Source organism: Semicossyphus pulcher, unplaced genomic scaffold (assembly GCF_022749685.1).
Source record: "Semicossyphus pulcher isolate SPU_LCO1_2020_fin unplaced genomic scaffold, fSemPul1.0.p SCAF_17, whole genome shotgun sequence".
Taxonomy (NCBI): Eukaryota; Metazoa; Chordata; class Actinopteri; order Labriformes; family Labridae; genus Semicossyphus; species Semicossyphus pulcher.
The window spans coordinates 16,246,285-16,268,366 of NW_027211681.1; the positions used below are offsets into that span (position 1 = coordinate 16,246,285).

At 44.6% G+C, this 22,082-nt stretch overlaps 1 protein-coding gene across 1 annotated transcript in view; it reads left to right on the top strand.

The window, feature by feature from the left end:
* Positions 1 to 22,082, top strand: part of cntln (centlein, centrosomal protein) — an 89,066-nt gene that overhangs the window by 29,520 nt on the left and 37,464 nt on the right. The window contains exons 10-15 of the mRNA XM_069666458.1: positions 920 to 1,039; positions 3,830 to 3,951; positions 8,777 to 8,893; positions 16,020 to 16,120; positions 19,646 to 19,743; positions 20,637 to 21,166. Of these exons, the coding sequence (XP_069522559.1) occupies positions 920 to 1,039; positions 3,830 to 3,951; positions 8,777 to 8,893; positions 16,020 to 16,120; positions 19,646 to 19,743; positions 20,637 to 21,166 (1,088 nt within the window). The remainder of the gene's footprint in view (positions 1 to 919; positions 1,040 to 3,829; positions 3,952 to 8,776; positions 8,894 to 16,019; positions 16,121 to 19,645; positions 19,744 to 20,636; positions 21,167 to 22,082) is intronic.

The following is a 22,082-nucleotide window of genomic DNA, read 5'->3' on the forward strand; positions in this document are numbered from 1 at the left end:
CTTTTATTTATTAAAATACATTGCCGTTTCTACCAGAAATCAACTTTGGTTTTATTACTTTAAAAGACAAAAGCTTGTACAGCCATTAGAACACATTTCCGTGGCTATTATATACCCCCTCACTCCACCCCACCTCCTGTACTCCTCATCCACTGCAGCCCAAGGACTGTAGTACGTTTAGTCGCATTGCATATTTTAGCCTGCCATCTGGTCAGCCCTGCCTGGCACCACAGGGGGCCACATATCCTCTCATATTCATATTCCACTAGCATATTGTTCCCACTGCTTTTCTACAGTGCGGCCCCAGCACTTCTCCACTTCTTTATTTATTTCCACAGAAGAGGCTGGCTAGCAAACTGCTCCCCCCTCCTAATCGGCGGCTCTTCCAGTTGTCCTATCAAGTGTAACCTGGAGGCCCCTGGTAGAGCAATTAGAGCGGCCTCCCTGCCCACCTCTTGTAATGAAGCCCAGCACATTCTGGAATCTATAGCCCCTTTAGTCTCCCCTAATGGGACATCATTATTGTCAAAGAAACAATGTAAATGGAAATGAACATACTCATTAGCCAGTCGCAGGGAGAAACCTTTGCCGCTCTCAGCTTGCAACTCCCGCTTCCAAACACGCACACACAAAACTGAACCTCCTCCCTTCAGCTTCTGCCGACTGCTGCTCCAGCTTGCTTTATTCCTCTGGTAGCACGTCGGTTTGTGTGTGTGCATATGTGCGTGCCAAAGAAGACAATGTGCGTGTTTTTACTCAAGGTGAGAGGAGGGGAACAGAGTGAACGCGGATAATTCCACTATTGGCATTCACTCAGTGTTTCTACAGATGTTAATTGTTGCATGGGTTTGTGCCTCTGTGTGTAAGTGAAGTGTGTTGGAGTTCTCACCCCGGTGCTTTCTTTGCTTACCTCTCCCAGGATGCACCTGTGCAGCGGTCCAGGTCTCTGTCCCCAGCCAGCAGTGTGGAGCTGGGTAGAAGGAGGAGGAGAGGGGCAGAACAGAAGATCCAGGACCTTGAGGAGCTGCTGCATTTGAAGGTAACGAGTTAACATAAAGCTTATAGAATACACATCATATCCTGGCTTTTCTCTTATTTAGATTTCTCTATTAACTCTTTATGCTTTAACTGTATGTCCTTTATTTCCTGCAGCCCACTTTATCGCTGCTTTTACTCTTTCAATCTTCCGTCTCAGTGTTGCCAGTGGCTGTTGACTGCTCATGACTTTGAAACACTTTAAGGCATTCTTTGCTGAATAGGGCACATTCAATGGCATAGTGGTGTCCAGCTGATAGTGTGTGGGGCGATAGACGACCTAATGGAGCCGCTTGTTGCTCCGGCCACTATCTCACACGTATGATTGCTGCTATCAGCTTCTGGGGTGTAGGAAGATCTGCAGCACTTTAACAGTCACAGTTTCCAAAGGGTTCAATTGCACTTGTGCTGCCACTGCCTCCTCGATGACCTTCTCTTACAGTGTATTTCACACACACACACACAGACATACGTGCATATACATACAAACAGAGCGTGCGTAGGAAGGGAAACAGCAGGAGAGGAGCTGCACTGGTGAAAGTGGATGCAGCCGGGTTTTTTTTCCCTTAAACGAATCAGCTTTATTGGTCTTTTAACCTTCACTTGCCCCCTGACGTCTTTCTCCCACTGTTCCCTGTTCTTCTCCTGTATCTCAAACTCACTGCAAGCTAAATAAACTTCATTTTAACCTCTCCCCTATGTTTCTTTTAAGGTCTCAAAACATGTCTTTCTCTCTTTTATTTAATGTCAGAAGTGTGTATTTCTCCACTTTCCATGGTCTTTCCCCTAAAGCTGTCCTCCTCATCGCCTTTCTTTATCCTTTCCATCTGTCCGATTGACCAGTGAGTGAATGATTATGCAGAGGTCATCTCCCTTTGAGCACAATCCTAGGAACACATTAGGAATCATTTTCCTGTCAGATCTGAAGTGTCTGAATTACATCACCGGCAGACACCTAGTCAGACTCTAATGCTCGACGCAGAATCAGACGACACGCATGACTGTCTTGGTTAATGGTGCCATTTGCGTGTCTTCCAATTGAGCGGCATTTAGCAAAGGTATGCACAGACAAACTGTGATTAGCAACTCAAATCTGTGACCATATTAATAAGAGCGTGATTAAGTGGTTATGTCCTTTGCTTTGATCTGGCATTGAGCAACATGCCCTCCATCAGCTACAGTGGAGACCTCACCTCAAGCATCATGTAGAAGTACTTCACTCTTTCCAGCCCGTTGTTCTGCAGTTGATCCCATCCAATTCTTTCTAACAGAATGCCTTTCAAATTGGGTACGCCAGCCTGTACCATTGACATGTTGACCTTAGCAGCTAACAGCAGCAGACAAACAAACAATTCTCATAATAATGGCCTCTTTTTTTCTTCCGCACACTTTCAAGTAAACAGTAGCTGTTGCTGTGTAATTATTTTTCAGCTTGAGAACGTCCACAGATGTGTATGCTGGCTGGGTAAGGGGGTGTATTGATCGGTGGGCAAGGGTCTGTGGCCTGATGACCAGAGCTGGGCTGCCCAGGGGAAGCTCTATAAGGAGCCTGGGAAGACATGATGTGGCTAATGCCCTGCCACTTGCTCCATCCTGCCCCCCCTCTTTCCCTCCATCAGTCAGCCTCAACTCTTCTGTGTCCTCCCCCAGCTCCTAGTTCCACCAGTTAACACTGCCCCGGTCTGGCCCCTTTCATTAGAGCCTTGTTTTGAGAGGTTGGGGGCAGCTTGAAGGGGCCGAGGATGTCTTGCAGATGTCCTCTGTGAATAATCCGCACCAGGGAAAATCCATACTTGTCACATTGGCAGTTTCAATGTGCACCCCAAGTGCATGCGTGTGTGTGTGTGTGTGTGTGTGTGTGTGTGTGTGTGTGTGTGTGTGCGCACCCGTGGTGTGTCCGGTGCATGTTTGTGTGCTCTCTCTGTTCTCTTTGTCCTTGTTAATAATAACAGGGCTGAGGGCTCGCATTTCCCTCTCTGCAGGGCAGCCGTGTCATATCAGCAGTAAACAAGCTCCTTCCCTTCAGAAAGCGCTCGACAACTCTCCCTAGCCCTGGCCACTCAAGCAGAAACCTGTCCTGCACTCTTCCTTTCACTTTCTCTTTTGCTTTGCTCTCTTTCTTCTCCTCCTAATTTCTCTGTTCTCTCTCTTTCTCTGTCCTCTATTTTCATCAGCTGCCTTTCTCTCCTCCTTTGCTCTCTTTCCACCTCTGTTTGTCCTGCCTGTTGAAAGTGTTTTCTCCATCGCCCTCGCTGTTAAGGTCAGTGAGACGGGGAGGAGGGTTGCCCCTGACAAGAAAAATCTATATGTTGTCTTCTCTTACTCCTTCTTTAAGCTGGAGCCCAATCTTGCTTGTGTTTTAATAGCTGTCAACAACAGTGTCAGCAACAAACACACTGCTACAGCCCCCCCTTTACACTACACGTGCTGGCCATCAGTTGGTAACTCTTGGCTGGTTCAAGTGTGCGTATGTGTCTGCTTCAGTTCCTGTGGCCCCGCTGACTCGTCATGTAAATGTCGTTCTTTAATGATGTCTCAGTTGCTCAGTGAGAGTGGGAGCACTTGTCAGGGAGGAAAGCGAGGAGAGAAAAGAATCTGAACCTGCTGGTTTCTGTCAGGCAAAGGTGTTTCACCTGTGGACCAGTTTAAATATGTAGCCGGTGAGGGGCTTTCTTCAGCTACTGTCCAGCCACACTGCTGTGCCTGTGGACATGAATCTCACTCCCTTTTCCATTAAAGTTATGTTTAGTTGTACAACTTTGAGGGGAAACAATCTTGTCACTGTGCCTTACAGATGGAGGAGAACAAAGAGCTGAGGAGGGCTCATGATAAACGTCGTGAACGCCTGTGTCTGATTCAGACCAACTACAGGACAGTCAGAGAGCACCTGAAAGAGATGGAGAAATCAGCTGGCTTGTGAGTACACACTTTAATGTTTAGTAACAAGCATATGTAACACAACACAATAAGGGGAAAATGTAATATAACTAATAATGTATGCTCTCAAAAAAGACCAATTTGTGTAGATCAGCGGGTCTCAAACTTTTTCTGTCATGCCCCCTCGTGGAGGAGGAAAAGTTTTCATGCCCCCCTCTCTAACAAAATTGTGACTAAAGGGCCGCATTTAACTTTATTAAATACCATCAAGATCATGAACATTTATTTCACCTCTCTTTAAGTCATTTCAATTGTGCAAATGAAAAAAGCATCTTTCATCTCATGTTTTTGTCACTTTTTGAGACCACTAGATTCATGAAACACACAAAGCTACTTGGACATAGATGCATAGATGAAAAGTGCAAAAAAAGATAATCAAAAGAAAATTAATCGACAAATATTTTTGATGAATGATTAATCTTTTGGGTGCTTTTTCAGGCAAAAATGTCAAGCGTTTGCTGCATCCTAAATCTTAAATGTAAAGATTTGCTGCTTTTTGTAATATGTAAACTAAAAGTTTGGGGTTTTTAAAGACTCCTCCTGTGAAAATCAAGTGTTTAACCTTGTAAACATCTCCATGTGGTGTTCTTCATGTGCTACAAGACATATCAGGGACAACATGAGCAGTCATCTCCACGGCTGGGCCTGTCTGCTTTTAAACTGCAGTGTGCCAAGGACAGACTGAACAACACGTTTTCAGATTGGCAGGTTTGAGACGTCACAAACCTAAGGAGCCAATCCCGTTAATGGACGGGGCGACGCTATGCCTATCATTATGTGTAACCTATGGCAACCACTTCGGTGATGCGCGAGCCAGCTGTAACCGTCATTGTTATTTTTGCAAACTCACTACTGACTACAACCTTTAACGTTACTACAACTAATCACTACATTTCAAGCTAGCTAAGTTTCAACTAAAGTTGCCACTAAACGACGGCAGAGACGTGTTTTGTTTAAGATGTCACCTTTGTCTCCAGTAAAATTCTGATTAGCATTTTAACAACTTTCTGATGAGCTAAACAATTAATCACTTAGTCGCAAACATTATTAGCAGATTAATTTATTATGGAAAATAGTCGTGACTTGCAGCCATGAACTTGAATAACATCCAGTTCCACGTAGCCGTCAGCCAGAGACGTTTCAAAGCACATAACTCAACCTGCCTTATGTTAAAAGCCCTTGTGAAACGCTACAACCCTCTGAAACCTCTCACAAATAGTCTTAGGGCCTCATTGCTCTCCACATGTTGTCTGACAAGACCTGAGTGCCGGATTTGGGAGAGCGGGAGAAATTCCTTCCTTTGCCTCTGAAAAGCTCAGAGGTTTTAAGCCCAGTCAATTTGGGCCGTTTTGTGCCAAGTGTGTGCGCTTCTGCGTCTCTTCTCCCTCAGCATTCATTAGGATGTGAGAGCCAGAGGCTGGAGGTGTCTGGTCCGGGGGGGGTGCAAGGTGTTTGAGAAGGCCTGTAGAGGGAGGTGGGAAGACGAGGAGGAGGTGGAGGGGGAGGGCCATTTCCTGCTTGGACCTGTTATCTTCACCAGAAACCACAGGGTTTTTACACAAAGCGGAAAATGTGCTGGAAAATGTCATTAATATAGAAGTCTTGTTCTCTCCACTGTCTCCCCCAGTCTTTTCCCACTTTTTCTGTCTCTGTTTCTTCTCCTCCAACAGCGTCACTGAGTCCATTTTGAAGTGTAACTAAAGGTGCATATGTTTGGTGGCCGCGCGGGAGCAAAGTGTTGACCCCCTCAGCTGTTTTCTCTCTGGGTTAATTAAAGAAAACAGCAGTGCAATGTGAGCCCGTGTGAAAGTGGAGCGAGTGAGAGAGCGTATTCAGCGCTAGGCTCGACTCGGCTCATGTCAGCTCAGCGCGGCTCAACAGCATGTGTCTGAGACAGTGGGAACAAAGACGGAGAGATGTAGTGGGAGAAAGCTCTCGGAGTCAACACCAGGCGTGCTGCTGTTATACATTTTAGCAGGTTATCAAAGAACTGTTCTGCCTGTTGAAATAATGTACTTTTGTCAGACTGCAAGCTGAAGAACATGGTTTTAAGAGAAGAAAACATGGGTGTTAATAGTATCAGACAAACAGAGCTGGGGTTAAGAACTAAGGGCTTAGATGACATACACATTCATGATAATAAGTTTGTGGTACCAGTGTCAGAGTATCTGAATTTCATGACTGATTTGACACCAAATTGATGCAATAGGCAGCTTTGCCCTTTTCAGTCAGAGCCCTCCATGGCACCAGCCAGTCACTCAATGTTATGATCCTGGCATTCATTTGGCATTAAGCCCCATCCTTAAATAGCTGTTAAACCCACTGGGGTAATGCCAGCCTGAATGAGAGACAATAGAAAATGACTTAAATACTCCCATTAGTGCTGGGAAATCAGGGCCCTAACAAGTCAGTGGGGATAGGCGTCGAGTCTCATTGCATTTGGAGCTTGTTAGGGATTTCCCTCTAGCTTCCATGCTGTGTTGTTGCCTTTTTGGAAAGATGCGGGGGGTCGCTTTTTTTTTGGTTCCCCTTTTGTGTGCAGGACCACAAGATGAGACTCTGATATGCCTCTGCCTTACCTGCACTACACTTCTGTGTTTAAGAAGAAGAAGGTAGACTTCATTAATCCCCGAGGGGAAATTCAATCTTTTCACTCTGTCCACACACGCACAAACAGGATCCCATGGACATGCACTAATGGAGAGATGTCAGAGTGAGGGGGCTGCACATGGACATGCACCCCGAGCAGTTAGGGGATTTGGTGCCTTGCTCAAGGACACCCAGATGGAGCCCAAAGAAAGGAACTGACACCTCTCCAGCTACCAGCCCCAATTCAGTGCTTGGTCTGCACCGGGACTTGAACCGGCCACCCTCAGGTTCCCTAGCCAAGTCCCTACAGACTGAGCTACCATCTACAAATACTTCAATTTATATACACACTGTGTACACAGTTTAAGCCAAATAAGGCACATTAATAAGACACTGACATTATTTTTGTATACCTTCAAGATTTCAGTTTCATTCCCTCATCAGCACAAGACGCTACCAAATTAGACAATTGGTTGCTATGCGGCGAGCTGCTGAGCGACATCACCAATGTGTAAAATAACCAGAGTAGAGCTACCAGCCAATCACAGAGCAGAAATTCATCAGCATGCCGGCGGTGTGCAGTTGGCCAGTCCCAGTGAAACCACCCTGCCATTCACCATTACTACCATATTTTCCCAAAATGGCATGAAGGAGAGGGGGAAAAAAGCCAACTTCTTATTTATATTAGAGAAGGGAAAAAGTTTTTTAATCAGACTGGGGATGATGGGGGTGAGCAAATAAAATTAAAGGTTATTAAAGCATCCGTACTCTGATCAAAGTTGCGCCCATAAACAGATTCCCCCTGAATCAGAGCAATTAGCCGCAGCAGCGTGGAAAAGTTCTCTCTATTTCCTCCTGCTTAATAATGGAAACTAGGATACCATCGGGGAGGAAGCACTGAGGCCTGAAGAAGATAGCTCTCTCATGGCTCCAATGTTCAACAGCTTTTAGGCCCACTGTAAACAAATTAAAATGTATAAAGCTTTACCGTGACTTAATAAAGCTTCATACACCTTTCATAAGGAATGCAGTTGATACACTACATACTTAAAAATCACACAGAGAGAATTAAAACAGAGCTGTGGGTAAAATATCATGTTATATTACGGCTCTAGGCAGTGTTAAGGTAGTTTATGCTAAATTCACCGTGTGCGTGCAGTAGAATGAGTAAAAGTGTATCAATCTCTGTGACTATACTGCGAGATTATCCGTTAAGTAGCTTTGCACTCTGGGAAACTAACCCAAGCCAACAGATAGCACATAGAAACACACACACACTGCTAAGAAGTTCAAGGGCTCCAAATTGCACACGAGGGCATTAGCAGTATTAAATGAAAACATTTGCCGTTCCTCAGTAGCCTCCAACTCCCAGGCACCAGGGTTTAACTAGTATTAGCGTACCATGGCTGTGTCTACATAGCCAATAATGACCACGGGAAAAAGAGACCTCCGCAACAGCAGTGACCCTCACAATCCATTTCCACACCTCCACCTCATTGATCGGGACGAAATGAGAAACTGTGGTGTGTCTGTCTGTGTGTGACAATTCTCTTCTCATCTGCCTCTTCTGCAGTCTCTCCGTAAAAAGCCGTTTTAGTTTTTAAATGAAAGGCTAATTGGAATTGAATGTGTTGGGCTAAGACTGATTGATGAGCTGGGTGTGTGCAGGGATGCAGTTGGGGGCAGCAGGGATGGTGTGTGTCTTTGTGTGTGTGTGAGTTAAAGGGGAAGTTCAATGGAGGGGGCAGCCACTGAGCACAAAGTGTCATTAAGTATTCATAAGTGAGGTGTAGTCATTTGAATGACCTCGTTTGCGAGTGTGTTTTTGCCATTATTTACATTTGCATGGCACACAGGGAATGGTCCAGCGCCCTGCCACACGGGCAGTGCCCTGGGCTTCAACAAACATGCATACGTGTGTACATGATTTGCCACTGAAATGTCAAAGTCAAGGCTGCTCATTTGAATACTGCTAAAGATGGCTGAATAACAAAAACAGAGTGAGACTAAGGGGCCTTGTTACCCCATGTGTATTGGCCAGAGGCAGCACAGTAATGTACACTTGCAACCATTTTCCCTTGTTAGTATGTTTGCTTTCCATGTGTGTATGTGATTCGTAAATGATCTGTTCTATTTATATGTATGCCTTTGCCTGCCACTACATTTATACCTTTGTCTTCTTATACATATTGTGCGTGTGTGTGTGTGTGTCCAGGCCAGGTGGAAGGATGCAGCGTGCAGAACCATGGCAGCTAAGACAAGAGAACAGCGATGCAGTGTGGAATGAGCTGGCGTACTTGAAAAACCTCACCAGGAAACTCTCCATTGAAAAGTAAGTCACCTGCTGTCAAAGTTACCTGGCTGAGACAGCACGGCACACATTTGTTTCAAACTGTCTCCGTCTCTCTTACACCTGTACACGCATACCGACACGCACTCCCACTGTCCCTTCTTGTTTGTGGGTGTTAAAATTTGAGTGTGCCCTTCCCAGCTTCACAGCATCAACCTAGCCCTCCACATCATTACCAGCCAGCAGGGGCCAAAGCAAGATCATTAGACTCTGTGCTCATTTGTAAAATTGGCTGCCCAAAAATTCACACATAAAAGTGCAGGAAGTAAAATCACATTATCACAATCTCTGGCTATGTCTTTGTGAAATAATCCAATTTTTAATGGAACGTGTATGCCAAACTGGTGTCCTGTTGCGAGTGTTATTAAGTAAGTGTCAATAAGTTATTTTACATACTTAGAGTCTGTTAGGTGTGGTTGTTATTCGCTTAGTTCAACTTTTCTGCTTTTCATTTAACTTTTTGGTCTGCCTTTCTTTTCTCGTGTCTTTGTCTCTTAGTCTGTCTCTGGCTGTGGGATAGCCATCGTCTTGTTTGATCTAGAGAAGCCCCTGTAACCGTACCGCTAACACTGACCCTCTACTATGCTACACAAAGCTTGGCCTAAAGCCACAGACTTCCTCTCCTCTATCTCCCCTAGCCTTCACCTTTCCTCACCTCTTCCCTCCTCTATCCTACTTCTCTGTACCCTCCTCTTCCCCTCTTCCTACATGTCTTCCCAGTTGCCTCCCTCCGGCCCTCTGTGATGCTGCAGCAGGCTGAGGCCAGAATTCTGGTACATGCCCCCCTCACACCCCCTCTACCGCTTTCCCCTCTGCTCACCCCCCTGCCCTGTCCTCCTAATCCCAGCTGAGCTCATTATGATATAGCCCGGCTGCCTCTCTCCAAGCCTGAGCTGTCCGAGCTAATTACAGGCTAGCAGCCCTAGTGCCGCCGATGCTGCCTGTTAAGGGATGTCCATCCGCCTGCTGCTTGCCCGGCCACGACTAGAGCGGAGCAGAGTGGAGCACTGGATGGTCAGGGGTTGGTGGGGGGAGGCGAGCAGACTACAGCGAGCACGTAAGGTCCTTGGAACTGACCTGTGAGGGAACCACGAGGGATGGAGAGCGGCTGGCCTCTTTCCTGGCTGTGTAGCTGGCCTGTCCTCCGGGGTTAGTCTTGATCCCCTTCATGTGCCCCTGACCAGCTCCACCTCATCTCCTCCACCCTCCGCCCCCAGGGCCCCTCCTTACCCGGGTGGCTGGTGCAAAGTAAACTTGGCTAGGGTCTTTAAACTTGTGCTTTAGAAAAACTCTGTCCGTTCCAGGGTTGATTCTGCACAAACGCACAGCTCAGTGTGTTAAACTAAGCTAAAGCACGCGGCCCATCTCTATTCCAGTCCTCGCCTTCTTCCATACCTGTTGTGAGAGGGAGCAGGAGGGAACAGACAGGGTGTTTGGGACTATGGATGAAGTCAGCTTAACCAAACAGCTTTACTTGCCTGCAATGCAAATTTCTGTTGAGCGGTAACAGAGAAAGCAAAAGTGTGTGCATCATAGTGAAACAATAACAAGAGTTTGTGGAAGCATAACTGCCAAGAGACTCTTAGGGCAAGCAGTTGCAGCTTGTTGTTCCGTTGACCGTATTATAATGATTGTGCTTGTGAAGGTTATGCTAGATAAGTGTTCGCAATGATCCACTAATGGCTCATTAACTCCTGGCAGCTGAAGAATTTAGGGCCAAATAAAAGCCCCTTATCAGGCTTTAAACGCCTTGTGGCGGGCTTTAGAGGAGAGTCTCTGTTTAAACTCTCCATTTGTCTCTCATTCGCTCTTCCTCATTGTCATGATACTGTGCACAGATGCTCCCTTTCACCTCTTCCAAAAACAGCTCTTGTAAAACACTGTCTTGAGGCCCAGAGGACCATTTCCCAGAATGAATATTGCTGGGATAACTCCTGCACAGTGGGTCCCCACAGTGTTAAGAGAAGGTTATGAGGGCCCCCCTCTAATCTCTGCACTTGAATAAGAGGTTGAACAAGTTATTGGAGTGCCTTCTGGGCAGCAAGCTATTTATTCTACCTTCATTTGGTGGTTGGGTTTCTGAGTGCACACTGTTGGTATTTGCATTAAATTTTAAAGTAATAATGTTGAAGATTTTTATTTAAATAAATCTGTCTATCGCCGAATGAGGTAACACAATGGTGATCGAGTTTATAGCCCACAGATGAAAGCCTTTGCATTTGCAGTATATGGTATTATTACAGACTGGGTGTCTGTGGCAACATTCGCGGAAAAAATCCCAAGCAGCGCCCAGTTAGTGACACGTTTTCATCACCCAGCAGTGGTTGGTCTGTCAGAGAGGGTAGGCGGAGCTAAGCGGCTGCTTTTCCGGTCTCTGCAAGTGTTGCGAGTAAACAGTAATCTACTATGGCTGAACAAACAAAGAAAAGATCGATGACTACAGATATAACTTCAAAAATCAGTGAAAATCCAAAGAAAAAGAAACAAATTCAATGTTCAGATGAAGGCAAACAGTCTAAAAAGGAAAGCGACCGTCAGCGAGGAAAATCAAGAGTTCCAACCAGAGCCAACCGTGGACGTCACACATGCGACACTGTCTGGATATCTGGGAAGTGTGCTCCCGCTATTATCGTTTATCGCTTAAGGTGCAGCCAGAGAAAACGAAACTGAGATCTTCGAGATTATAACTTTAAGTACATCTAAAAAAAGACAGGCACCACATGGCCAAACGAGTGTAGACCAGAACATTCCCATCATTAAAGTCATTATTGGACATGTCAGTGTAAAACAACACTCATTAATATGGAGCTGGCTGCAGGAATTTGCTCCCACTCACAGGCATAAGAAAGGTTGGTGACTGATTTTGGGCAATAAGGCCTACCTCACAGTCGAAAAAGTGATGTGATAATGTTGTTATGCACTGGCATAATGACCCATCTTTCAAAATCTTTACACCTTTGAATATCTTTGCAATTATTGAGTGATTTTAAGGCTAAAGGAACAGACAAATGAACTGGTGACACCATGTATGATTTTTGATTGAGGTTTTCCTCTGGTTATATTAGGTGGCTGGCACACTACCACGGGCAGAGTGGGCTAGAAATGTTTTAGCGGGATCATACTATCGTCCTCATTATGCATGTGTCTAGAGCACTCCATGTCCACGCTTGGTAATTGTTGTTAAAGGTCTGTTGCTAAAAAGAGGCAGGGATTATTTAGGCCCCATAAACAGAATAAACACATGCAGTGCACCCTCAGACTTAAGATGCTCCACTCAGATGACATCAAAGCATAAATTAGCCAGCGATTACTGGGGAAAAAGCCTTTGAGATCATTTGCACGGCAGCAGCAGTGAAAGCTCCTCTACAGAGAGTGACCATTATGGATGTGAACCTCCCCAGTAAGCGACGTTGACTCTAATTAAGTTTAATAAAGTTTACCCCGATGTTCCTCATATTCCTCTATTTCTTTTCGTTTCATCTTGATTTGCTAAAAGGTATTAGAAGTAATGAGAGTCTTTTGCCCCCCGGACCAGGGCTTAGTTGGAGGAGGGACACATTTGCTCTCACACACACACAAACATAATGTTTTATGCATGTTTTTAAATCAGACAACTAAGGTTTTTCCTTCATTAATTATTTGGAAAATTAATTATTGTGTGGAAAAAAAACTTGGTCTGCACTTAGTTAGTAATTATGATGCAAGCTTCACTGCGCCATCAAGTCTTAGCTACAGCAGTCTCATAACGAGATGAAATTAGAGCATAAAGAACAAGTTATTTCAAAGAACCAGACCTTAGAAATACTATTCATACATACAGTAGAGAACGTAGCGTCCCCTTTTCCTCCCATATTCAAATCGTCACTGACTGTGGGAGTGGTGTTTACTTATACAAATTCCTTTCTTCTCCCTCATGTTTGATAAATACAACATTATGATATTGTTTTATTTCATATTAGGATACCTAGCGGCGTCAACAAGCCTCCCTAATAGGGAATATTGTGGACATCCTAGGTTGTTTCCACTAGTGGTTTTTACATGAATCCCCATTTACCTCTCATATCAATGGCCTGTGGCTGGAGAATCTAACTCTTGGAGACTCACCGTTGCTGCTGCTGCTGCATCGCCCGCAGCTAAAACAGCACTGAGCCATGTAAACTCCACCAGTCACCATTTCTGCTGACAGCAGTGGCTTATCCACCCAAACTCCCAGTATGAACGAGCAGCCCTCTAGCCTGAGTTTAACCATGAGGGAATCCCTCCCCACACCCCCAAAAACAAGATCCTCTCTCCCCAGTGATGAAAATGCCAGAGGTGTTTTCGCTCTCTCACCCTATTCCCCGCTCTTCCCGTGTATTTTTATGTGTCGAGCGAGAAAACCACGAGGAAGTCAGCTTGTAAAAGCACAATGGCTGCAGATGATGTTGTGTTGTACACCCTTGTGGATGGAGTCTGGCAGCTTACGCTCTAAGCTGTGTTAGGTGCAACACAGGTAGAGAAGAGATCAAATGACATGGAGTGGATAGCTCAGGGCTGAAGTTCTAGCGCTGCACGAGAGAGAAAATGTTTTCAAAAATGGGGCCAAAAGAGCGACGTGAGACACAGACTTCCATTGCAGACCACATCATTACCAAACATAACACCTGTCTGTTGCCTTTAGTTTGCTTTCTGCCAAGAAACTCGGTTCGCTTTTATGCCTTCTGAGTGTTATTCTACCTCAGGTGAGGCGGCTAGTTGAGAGGGAATTGAAAATTGTCCAGCTAGCTTCATTTGATTTATCGTCCAGATTAAAAAAAAATACTTGAAATACTCTATAGGAGTTATGGCTAGTTTGAGAACCTCTTCTCCACTGAGATAGCCTCGATGTGAGAGAAGAACATGGTTTCATTTCAGATAACTTGCAGTGAGTCTAAAGAAGGGAAAAAGGTCTTGTTTCAGGTGGAGGCAGCGATAATGTGATGCAGATCTGAAACAAAGCTCCCTGAGATTGGGATTTAGCTCAATGCTACCTGCGCCTTACAGTGTTGCCTTAACACCCTTTTGAATTCTCAAAGATACTCTTTTCCCATCATCAAGACCCCCATAGACTTAACATTTTATGCATCTGTTTATCAGGTGATGTACTCGCACAAGGCAAGGAGACTGTGAGGGAAGATTGCAAACAACATGGAAGGAAACCGTTTTGTGAGGCGAAAAAAGAGAGTTTAAAAATGTGTTTTTATGTGTTGCCTCAGGGAAAGACAAAGGAGTGTACAGGCAGTACATGTGATTCCCTGTCACTGACCAAATTAACCACTAAGGCTGCCGCGATAAACGCAGAAAACAATACATAGCTATTGAAGAGTCAACCACAGGGAAGGTAAAGCCACTGCCACATGTGCAGTGATAAAGTTGTGGCTATGCCTCTCTTGATTTACATTTTAATGTGTTTGTATTGAATATTAAATAGATTAATAATAATAAGAGTAAAGAGTCAACAAAAAGGTCTTGACTCTGTACGATTTGACTCCAATCATGTAATTTACAAAGCCAAGCAAATGTAACAGAATGGCATAAGTAGCAATTGTAAACGCCTTGTAAATACAAATGAGCCTACAAACAATATTAAGTCTATTAATTATTTTTACGTCTACCAAATTACCAATGGGAGTATTTGAAGTCACCAAATTTTATTAATGATACAGTAACGTCCCCGCAGTTGCTCCTAATCTCCCCATCTTTGGCAGACTGGTCCACACACAGTAACGAGTATAACCGAATAAGGATGCAATAGTCTTCCATCTCCAGAACATTATGATATGAAACAGGAGACCCCCGGCCAGTGAACTCCATCTGCAATCTAATCCCTTCTCCATCTAAGAAAGTATGCTTATCCTTCAACAAAATTGAGTGTTTTGCATATGAACTTTGGTTTAGCATCAATACCATCAGCATCCGAAAAGGCATAAAAGAGAAACATGAGATGGAACAGGCTCCTTCCACATACTGCATATTTCAGCTCATTTGTCCCATTAACAGCCTGGACACATCAGGCAGTGCCGGTGCCTCATCGACGTGAGTTCATTTATGGAGGAAAATCTATAGAGGAGCGACACATATCCATCTGCTTCCTCACCCCCCCTCGGGGAGAGTCATTTGTGTACTTATTTAAGCTGTGGTCAGCCATTAGACCAGGCCTCAACTGGACTGCGTGGGCTAAAAAGCTAATTACTTTGCTTCCCTGTGCTATGACGACAACTTTTCCCAAGTCATTTTCTTGGCAAATGTATGTTAAAAACCTCTTGGTCGATCTAGAAAAATTAAAGTGAGAGAAACAAGTGTTAAGTTTAAGGCAATTGCCATTATGTTCATCATAATTCACAATAGCCACAAATGCCCTGTTTCCCCACAAACACTCCAGCGTGTATGGTGCATACTGCACTGGATGCATGCCTTAAGAAGTGAGTGAGAAAGAAGGACCTACTGTTGTAATGAGGTTAACTGAGGGAAGAATGCCACTACAGTAGCAGCAGCTTGTTTCCAGTGCTTCTCTCTGACTCTGTGGAGCAGAGGGGAGGGAAATTAGGTGTGTGTTTCAGGTGTGGTTGTCTCAGTGGGCTTGTGTGTATCCTCAGTAGACTTCAGTTGGGGTCCTAATAATAACTTGAAAGTGCAAAGTCTCGAGCATGGCTCCACATAATTAGCCTTTAGCAGGAATCAAGCTAATTGCAGAGAGGTAATTGTGCACCCTTTCCAGTCTGTTTGTCTGTTACACACACAGACGCACACTGTACTCTCCTACCTTGGTGTTTCATGTTGCTTGTCACTTTGATTTCAGGATGAATTAAAAAGCATTTTAATTAGTTGATTTCTCCACCATGTCGTCTTTTCTGTCGGGAAGAGGAAGCCAGCGCAAAAGATAGAAGTTAAAATGTGTAATAAAAAAAGTTTCTACAATAATTGAGTCCACAGTGGAATCCAGAGAGATTATTTGTGGGGATTTAAGAAGAACCTCATTATACTTTTCAATGCTCGTGTTTTTTCTTCTGATATTCCATTCATATTTGACGAAGAGTAGATCTGATGTAAGGGCTGGGTGAATCAAAGTTTATGTTCTGTGTGACTGCAGAGCCGGCCTAGAGGAGGAGCTGGACATGCTGCGAGTCCAGGCTGCGATGGATCGGGCCACAGTGAAGGAACTCCACCTGTGTCTGGCTAAGGAACACCAAGGTGATTTTTAAAAAAATAAGTAAATTACATTTACACTTAAATTAATTACAAAGAAAAACAACACCGTATGTATCACCTGTAATGGCGGGAAGGTATATTTGTTCACCATGACAGCACCTTTAAGCGATCCTCTTAGCTCTGGGCCATGTGTATCGAGTGAGCAGACATAATAAGACAACTCAATTAACACCTGATCAACTCCTCGCAAATTGATTGGGAGATAAAATAGTGTTCATCTTGTCTGCATTCATCAGTCCTAATGTTAAAAATCGCTTTTAATCCAATCTGCAACCTTTTGTCAGACGCTGACCACCGCAACCGCTGGCCTTAATTAACTAGTTCAATAACAAATCTGTCCTACATCACTTTAATTTTCTTCCCAACTAATGATGGTGTCTATTGGAGATGCAGGTATGTGCTTTAAAGGATGGCACTAATTAAGATAGTGGATCCTCTTATATTGACATTCTGCTCAGGAACACTAGGAAATATTCTGCTTTGAAGGACAAACTAAGTTTAAGTCTTCGTCAGGCAAATAATCACTAAATATGAATGTTACACAAGAGCCTGAGCATGTGTCTGTACCTTGCCTTTCCCATAATCATGAACACATCATTTCCCCAGTTTCTAGATCAAAATATATCCCAGTCTAAGAGGTAGAGCAGTACTGTAAAGCCTCACAAAAATGTTATATGTCTGATTTTATCAATGCTAACAGGAACAAAGGTATTTTCAACTGCAGGGATTGGCTCAACACAGTAGCTGTGTCCCAGTCCAGGGGCTGCAGCCTTCGAGGGATGCATTTTAAGGCCAATTGCGTCACAGTCGAAGGCTGTACCAATTCAAAGTCTCCTTCAGATGCGGCCGACTTTTACGTGGCCGAGGAATACACTTAAAATGTAAACGTTTCAGGTTTCAAGAAAACGAAAGGGCCCTTGAAACAAATTATCTTTAAAACGGTTAACGTACTAGACATTAGTTATGCTAGCTAGGTAGCCCGGTAGCTACCTGTTGCTAGGAGACAGGAACGGCATTTGTTGATGCAAGGGTAAGGGCGGGAACAGCTAGTGACGCAAACAGGAAATCCTCCGTAGTGCAGACCGTCTCATTTCAGTTCGGCTTTAACGGTCTACACAGGCTATAACTGGAGCATCCTCTGCAGACTGCCTACTTAGCAAGCTGCAGCCCCTGGATTGGGACACAGCTAGTGTGTTTCAATACTGCCTTTTTGTTTGTTTACCATTAATATTAAAGTTTTACTCTGTGTATGAAATATGCACTGTGTGGGATACCCCGATCAGCTATAATATTATGACCGCTGACATGCGATGTGAAACACATTGATTATCTTGTTATAATGGCACCTGTCAGTGGGTGGGATACGTTAGGCAACAAGTGAACCCTTCGTCCTCAAAGTTGATGTGTTGGAAGCAGGAAGAATGTTCAAGCATGAGGATGTGAGCAACTTTGACAAGGGCCAAATTGTGATGGCTAGATGACTGGGTCAGAGCATCTCCAAAACTGCAGCTCTTGTGGGGTGTTCCCGGTGTGCAGCGGTCAGTACTTACCAAAAGTGGACCAAGAAAGGAAAAACGGTGAACCGGCAACAGGGTTGTGGGAAGCCAAGGCTCATTGATGCACGTGGGGAGCGAAGGCTGACCTGTCCTGCTGGTTCTGATAGAAAGGTGTCAGAACACACAGTGCATTGTAGTTGTGTATGGGGCTGTGTAGCTGCAGACCGGTCAGAGTGCCAATGCTGATCATAATGTTATGGCTGATCGGTGTATGTGCAGAAGGATAAGAATGTTTGATCAAATGTATTAATCAGTGTTTTTTTTTTTTTTTTCAAAAAAACAAAACAAAAAAGAACTAATAAACATTGTTTGAGAAATGTTTTTTAAAGGAAAGAAAAGATTGTGATTGAAGGTTTATTGTGTCTTGGAGGCACTATCTGTTTAAGTGCTATTTTTGTTTTTTATAGTTTGTTCAAAAAACATAATTTTGGAAAGGAAATCTTACCTTAAACTGTGTGAGTCAAAAAAAGTCACTCGTGCTAGTAATTGAGCATTTTAAACATAACTGTATAATTTTGACAATATTTAATATATTTATATCAAGTTTAAATCCAGTCAATAATAAGTAAACTCGACGATGCTAAGAAATAACTATGAATGGCCACAACATTTGCTCCTGAAGAACCTCTGCGACCCGATCAAAGGGATGAAGGGTTGTAGCGCTCACGCCAGGATCACACTAACGAAAGGCAGCAGATGAAAGGAACAGGGCCTTTGTGCTGCAGCCCATGAGGAGACGTGGGAGGGACGTTAATATATGCCGCGGTGCCAGGACCTCCTCCAACTGTGGGTGACTAGGGAGCCACCACGTCTTCTTATCAAGGTAGTGCTGAGGTGCCAACTCCCAAGCCACCAGCGCTGGAGCCGGATAATTGTCTCCCAACCTGGTTATGTATCCGGCGAACCCAGCAGCCCTCCTGTCCTATTTGGTGCTCTGTCTGATTGAATGTGACATGCAGGGAAGACAAAAGAGCAGGCTAATTCAAAGTAACAAACTTCCCTGGGCAAAGCGTCAAATGCAAAGCGAGGGAGCAGCAGCCCCTCACAACATAACCCTCTCTCTTTTTACCCTCTCCTTCTACGGCCTCTTTTTTTTCCACCTCAGTCTCCAAAAGATCAACTGACCTGAAAAGTCAAGGTCCTGAATATTTAATGTTTCCAGTCTCATTGTACAAATTATTTTGGTCGTCCTGTCATGAATGTTTAACAGGGGGGAATGAAAGGCAGAAAGTTTCACATTGTTTTGTGTTGCCCTTTGCATTAAGACATTGGTACCTCTGCAGGATTAAACTGTATGTCAAACAGTGACGCTGAGGCTTGTTGGATTGTATATGTGCACATGAATATGTGTGCATCAAATCCCCAAGCACTTTGACTCTGACTGCATGCATTGTGTTGCTATCATAAAGCCTAAATCATATGTTTGCCAAGGCCACTATTGAAGTTCTCAGAATAAAGCAGCATGTTAGTCTGCGGAGATTAGATGTCCGCTGGGGAAACATAGTGGACTACAAAGCATGGCAGCCTGGGGCTGTGTGTTCACAAGGGATTCAAGCACTTCTCTTCGTTTGTTTAAGATCCCCAGAGAGAGGTTTCGCCTAGCATGTATCAGAGTGTGCTTTTGAACACTGTTTTCCTATTTCCATGTGGGCTACTAAATAAAACACCTTTCTGTTAATCGGAAGGAAAAAATGCTATTTGATAACATTTTAGAAAACATAAGGTGATTTTAAGCTGTGAAAATTTCAAGTCACTTCGAGAGCAGCAGCAGTGATTCTGCGTTCCTTCTGATTTGATTGACAAAAAAAAGGAAAGAAGCTGGACCTTAAGGAGGAAATTAGACCTTAGTAATGCAAATTGATTTAATGTACCCTCTTCATTATCATTCTATTGATTGCAGCCTGAGTTTGACACATCATGTCACAATAACGAGCTTTGTTCCCCTCTGCAGAATTGCTTCACAAAGTGGTAGAGGAGCGCCAGGTCAAAAGCAGCACTCCGAAAAAGCTTTCTGTTTCTTCAGAGCGAATGGAACAGTCGTTTAAAAAGGTACAGCACTACGCCATCACTAATAGTTCTTTGTCACTACCAATAAAAGAAACCTGGCAGAGCCATATCTACAATACAATGCCTCTCAGAAAATATCAAGAATGATTCAAAAGTGTTCTCACTCTCTGGAGAATTGGTCACATCGTGGTTTTCTCGTAAATTGAAACTCAGTCTCACAGTTATTCTTCAAAAACCTACAATGCTGACTGTTGGGCTGCAGTGGAGAAAAGTGTGCTAAGTTATGCCAGAAAACAGTGAGAAAATTTGACATGAATTTAGTCTTGGAGCTAAAAGTAAGATGTACATGTTTGTGCACACATGCTTTTAAAACCCTCACTTCAGTGTGTTTTTATGTTGCCTACCTTCATAGCAGTGAATCATCAAGCGTGAGGATAGGCATCTAATTTTGTTTGAAGGGTACCAGGCTTCACCAGCGGGCAGGGTGAGAACCAAATAAAAGGCAGCGATTGCCTGGAGGCACGGACCCAGCAGGCATCCACTGTTCTCTTAAACAGTCTCTACCACAGATCTAACAAATGGACTAAGTGCTCCTGGTTGCTGCCTAGTTAGGGGTGATCAGGGTGAGGGGGTGCCAGTTAGATGTCCGTAGCTTTGCCAGACTAGGGGGCGGGTGGTGTTGCTCCCCTTGCTGGCTTAGACACACACAGCATATGCATATTTGCACATAGAAAAATGTCTGGAGAGAGAATCCACTATGTGCATGCTACCACACGCAGGTCAAAATAAGAACCCTTATTACTGATAACAATCTATATAACTACAACAGCTTGACGTGTTGCTTTCAATACCATTGCAAGAGCAGCGTGTAATGTTAAAAATTGCAGATATGCAATGAAAATATAATGTTGTTGAAGCCCCTCTGATTCTTTAAGATTGAACAGCTGGAGCGGAGGATGATGTCCCTGGAGGAGGAGACGGAGAGGCTGAGGGAAGAGAAAGAGCAGCTTCTGGAGTCCAAGGAAGACTTGGCGCACAACTGCCGCAGACTCAAAGCCTCCCTGGATCATCTGCGAACTCAGGAAGCTGTGCGTGAAGAGGCAACACAGACCCAGGCCCTGGCTCAGGGGGAGCAGCACCGCAGCGAGATCATGGCCATGGAAGCCCGGCTGGCTGCCTCTCAAAAAGAGGCTACTAAGCTTCATCATCAGTTGCTGAAGCTGAGACAGGAGCTGGGGATCCTCCGAGCAGCCAGGGACTTCTATAGGAACCGAGCAGCAGGACCAGCGCGGGCAGGTGGGACCGCTAGCAACATTAGCAACAAGGTCAAACTCAAAACAATGAGGCTCGGAGGTCCGCTCCACCAGCGCAGCCACCGAACAGTCAGCCCCAATCAAGCCATCAGCCGGCAAGGCCGCAGCCCCAGTCCCACTAAGGACGAGTGGGAGGACATGAGCGTAGATAGGTAATGATACACGCACACACAGACACACTCATTCTCACCGCCTCCCTCCTCATTATTTTTAGGTAGTTGGAGTTGAGAGAGTGGGCTGGCTGAATCGTGGGGGGCCACGCAGCATCCAGGGGACAACGTGCATATGCAAAGCGTAAGCAAATGGGTGATTGAATTTCATCGTCTGTCTAGTTGGTATTCAGGAGCCAAAAGAAGAATGCGAGCAAGAATGATAGAGAGAAGGAGAGAGGAGGGGGAAAACTACTGTCAGATCCTTTGAAATATCCTGGGACGCCTTGCTTGGAGCTTATTGACTGAAATTTGCATGCAAAATTAGCCACCTCTCTGCACAAAGTTGAACGGATGCCAGAAAAGCCCAGGGATAAGGGGGCCTCCGAAGCCTTGATACCTTCCAGTGATGCCATTTTCATGCACTAGTCACGCTACCCTGAAATTGACAGTTTGGCAGTTTGATTTAATTTACTGGTCCTTTGCATATTCACTAACCCACCCCTTGACAGCGCTAAGGATCCCCCTGCAAGTACCAAGAACCCCCACCCACCTACCTTCTCCACCCATACACACACAGCCATACATGCACGGACGCGAACCCCATCCTGTGTATAGTCATGTTGGTTATCTTGTGGCATGTCAATTCACAAATGTGTGTGTGCGTTCCTCTTATTTCCTCCAGCCACCCTGTAACCCCCACACAACACACACACACACACACACACACACACACGTTCCCATCTCACCCACCCTCCTCTTTCCTCTCCTCGCCTTAATTTAGTTAGATAAATTTTGAATGACCCTACTCGGCTCAGTACCAGATGTCTACAAGCTGTTTAACACCCTCTAAATTAAGAACCATCGACAGTAATTATTTCATGTATGTTTTATGCAAAAAAGCCACTGAGCCAACATT